Source organism: Poecilia reticulata, linkage group LG2 (genome assembly GCF_000633615.1).
Source record: "Poecilia reticulata strain Guanapo linkage group LG2, Guppy_female_1.0+MT, whole genome shotgun sequence".
Taxonomy (NCBI): domain Eukaryota; kingdom Metazoa; phylum Chordata; class Actinopteri; order Cyprinodontiformes; family Poeciliidae; genus Poecilia; species Poecilia reticulata.
In genome coordinates, this window is record NC_024332.1 from 19,123,184 (window position 1) to 19,126,656 (window position 3,473).

The following is a 3,473-nucleotide window of genomic DNA, read 5'->3' on the forward strand; positions in this document are numbered from 1 at the left end:
TGCTCTCCTTCCTCACTCACACAGAGTTCTTCCTCCTCCTCCTTTATCTGGAGGCGCAGTGCCTCCTGCTGGTCCATATCAGTACTCTGGTCTGCAGGAAAAAGATATTATGAGCAACTTTTACTTCATGGTTCTCAGGTGGTAAAGACTCAAATTAAAAAAGAAAAAGTAATTCCCTTYCCTTTCCAGTGAAACAGATGGTTTGGGAAGTAGACGATGCCAATTTGAATGTAGCACTTATTTAGCAACATTAGCCGTGTTACTATTAACGTCGTCTACTGCGCATTTTGAAGCATAACATTAGAAAACATTGATGGGAAACTGCTAAATTTGTAACAAACTAATGTAAACGTTTTTAAATTAGTTTGAGGTTGTTTTGGCTTTTCTGAAAACAGTTACCATGAGCTAAAGAGGAAATGGAGACAAGTTTACTGAATATGTTCTGGCATAGCAAATGTTCCCACCCATTGCCTTACCAGAGGCACATTCCTGCTCTGGAACTTTTTTTTTTTATCTGTGTGATAAAATCATAAGTGCAGTGAACATTGTGGATGTATTAATATATAGTTTATAGCAGTTTAAGGCATATGCAATCTTTTTAAAATCCCAAATGATGCAACATTTAATCCCATGAAAATGAAAACCTCGGGCTTAGTGCGACTGTAGAGATGTTTGCTTCTCCTCCCAGCAGAGGGCGCCGATGCGACACAAACATGACAAGACAAGAGTTTTCAGAGCGCAGAATAATAATGTGGCTGTTTTTCATTAGTCTTGTCAAGATTCACTAATTTATACATTATTTCATTTTTGGGTTATTTTTCATCTCTTCTGACAAACAACCATACCTTTATCTCAGGGAGCTCATCTGAAGGTACAGTCAACAGTAGATATTCTCACTGAAAGTACTTTAATCTGTCCTGACACATCCAGATTATCTAATGTAAGCATTGCTTTGATCATTTGATCATTTTTAGTTAATCTGATTGGAAAAAGCATTTCTTTTGCGTTTATATAGTGTATTTTACTTTTAAAAATACCGGAATTTGCTAATAACTTCATATTTTTRTCTGATGACATTTAAAATATTTTTTACATTTTTTTTCTAAATTTTATTGAGCAAAAACACTCCTGAAGTATTGCTACTTTTATTTGCGTACAATGTTTTGATAATAAGATATCTTGAGATATTATTCTTACTCGTCAACATATTAATACAGATAAATGAAATCACTATTCCGGATAGTGTAGTTGTGTATAGACAAAATGCATTTTCCCATATCTAGCATGTAATTTCGCAATTTCAGACAAAACCGATTTTATGTTAAAAAGGCCTGCCATAATACATCTTCTGTACCGTAATACACCAACTATTAGCGCATCGGAATCTACCTGCAACGTCGCAGCAAGTATCTCGGCCTCAGCTCGCTTCACCGCAGTCAGATGAAGCTACTGTCGTTTTAAATCTCTAAATTATTAGTGAGCAGAAACTCCTGTTGATGTTCCTACATCCATCAGCTGGCTAAAATCCTAAACCAGATCTATGAAGAAGGAAATGCACCAACCTGATGTGTGCAGCAGGACTCTGGTCTGGAAAACGTCCTCCATCTTGTGGCGTCTCTTCCTCCGCTGCTGGAGCTCCTGCTTCCCTCCAGCTGAGCCTCAAGCCGCAAACGTCCTCCCAGAGTTCTTCATCATCATCATCATCATCATCATCATCATCATGATTAGCCTCCGCTATTGCTCTCTTCGCTCCAGCGACGCTCCCGCTGCTGACGAAACCTGAACAATGGAGGAAGAATCCTGAAGGGAGCACGAGGGGGCGGGGCCAGCGGAACCGGAAGTCCGGAACAAAAATTATTGTTCCGTTTTTACTCGTGTTTACAAACATTCCGTTCCAAAATGATATTTAATGAGACATTTGAACTTGTCTCATGTAGCTATTTTCAGGTTAAATAGCCACACGAGAAGTAAAATGAATGCCAACAATGATGAGAGAAATCATTTTATCTGCTTTAGTTTGTTGTAAATTTGGATTTTTACTGATATCAACATTTTTGTGGTTAAAAATTTAAGTTACCCATTGCCTGTTGAAATACACGTAAGATGTCTGGTGCGAGGCGGTGCAGTGCTGTGCCTCACCTCTGGGGGCGCTGTGTCACAGGCAGTTAGTGCATGCTTATTGATATTCATTTAATATCACCAATATACTTGTTTAATTACACATGTTCTGCATTGGTTGATGTTTCACAATCTGATATATTTAATATATGATGTATTTAATATATTAGTTCCACACACTAATATATTGAATTAATTTTAGTGACATATTTAGTCTTTCTGATAGGTTATAAATGTGTATTGAAAATACCGAGTGAAACAGAAAGTCCCGCGTMTGACTGATAGGGGGCAGTGCTGAGCACCATAGATATAACAGGTGTTCTTCTACTCTTTGAAAAGATTGAAAACAAATAGACAAAATACAGTTGGAAATGATCCATTGAAGGCCATTCTCATCTTCTGCTTCCAGATTTTTAAATATGAAACAAAAACGAGACAGAAACAATGATTTTGTTTTTAAACAGTCATAGATATTTATGGAGAAGGATAGTTTGGTGGACTTCATATGAAAATAAAGAATTTCAATCAGAGAGGGAGGTCAGCCACAGAAAACATTTACATTTTAAGAAATCAAATGTCTTTTTCTTTGTCATATCGCTGAACTGCATGGGATGATTAAAGCACAATTACATGTCTGAATGAGTTAAGGTCAAAACTGAAACACAAGCTTCTATAATGGATTGAAATGTTCAAATACAGTAATCAATTATTTCTGATTAATGACAAACATCAATAAAAATAAGTCATACACAGAGCTGTKGGTCACATCAAAATCCTCAGGAAATCTTATCAAATTGAACAAAAACTAAATTCTCAGTATCACCATTAGAGTTTTATTAGCTCATGCAGTAAAAAAAAAAAATTAAAGCAAACAATATTTATTGATACTTTCATTCAACAAACAGTGAAGAAAATAGTAAAACTACCAATACAGACAGTTTTGGAAAATTTTAAACATTAACTGGGATTTACTATGACAACAATAAATTGTAMTTCTTGTACTAAGAAATTGATCACCAAAAATATAGAATAAATTCCCAACCCCAATTTTCACATATTTCTTGAAATTTGACTTTGAGGAAAATATTTATCCACAAACATCAGAACTTAAAGTGAATTTTAGCATTTCTGTTAAAAAGCAACTTTCTATGACTTTCAGTTCCTCCTGTGTGGATTCCACAGCCATCACAACCTAAAGGTGTCCACCTTTGTGCATTCTCAGGAGTTTCTTAAAAATGACTTTAAAGTAGATTTTTCCCCACAAACAGATAAGGTTGGTCTTCCATGTGGATCTTCATGTGTCTCTTTAAACTAGACTTCAAGGCGAGTCTTTTTCCACAAATATCACAACTAAA

The 3,473-nt window shown here is 35.8% G+C and overlaps 1 protein-coding gene across 1 annotated transcript in view; it reads right to left on the reverse strand.

Annotated features, from left to right (window-relative positions):
• Positions 1–77, reverse strand: part of LOC103481384 (gastrula zinc finger protein XlCGF52.1-like) — a gene marked incomplete at its 3' end in the record, with an annotated part of 2,555 nt that extends 2,478 nt beyond the window's left edge. Inside the window, exon 1 of the mRNA XM_008436792.1 lies at positions 17–77. Coding sequence (XP_008435014.1) covers positions 17–77 — 61 coding nt within the window. The remainder of the gene's footprint in view (positions 1–16) is intronic.
• Between the last annotated feature and the right edge of the window lie 3,396 nt (positions 78–3,473).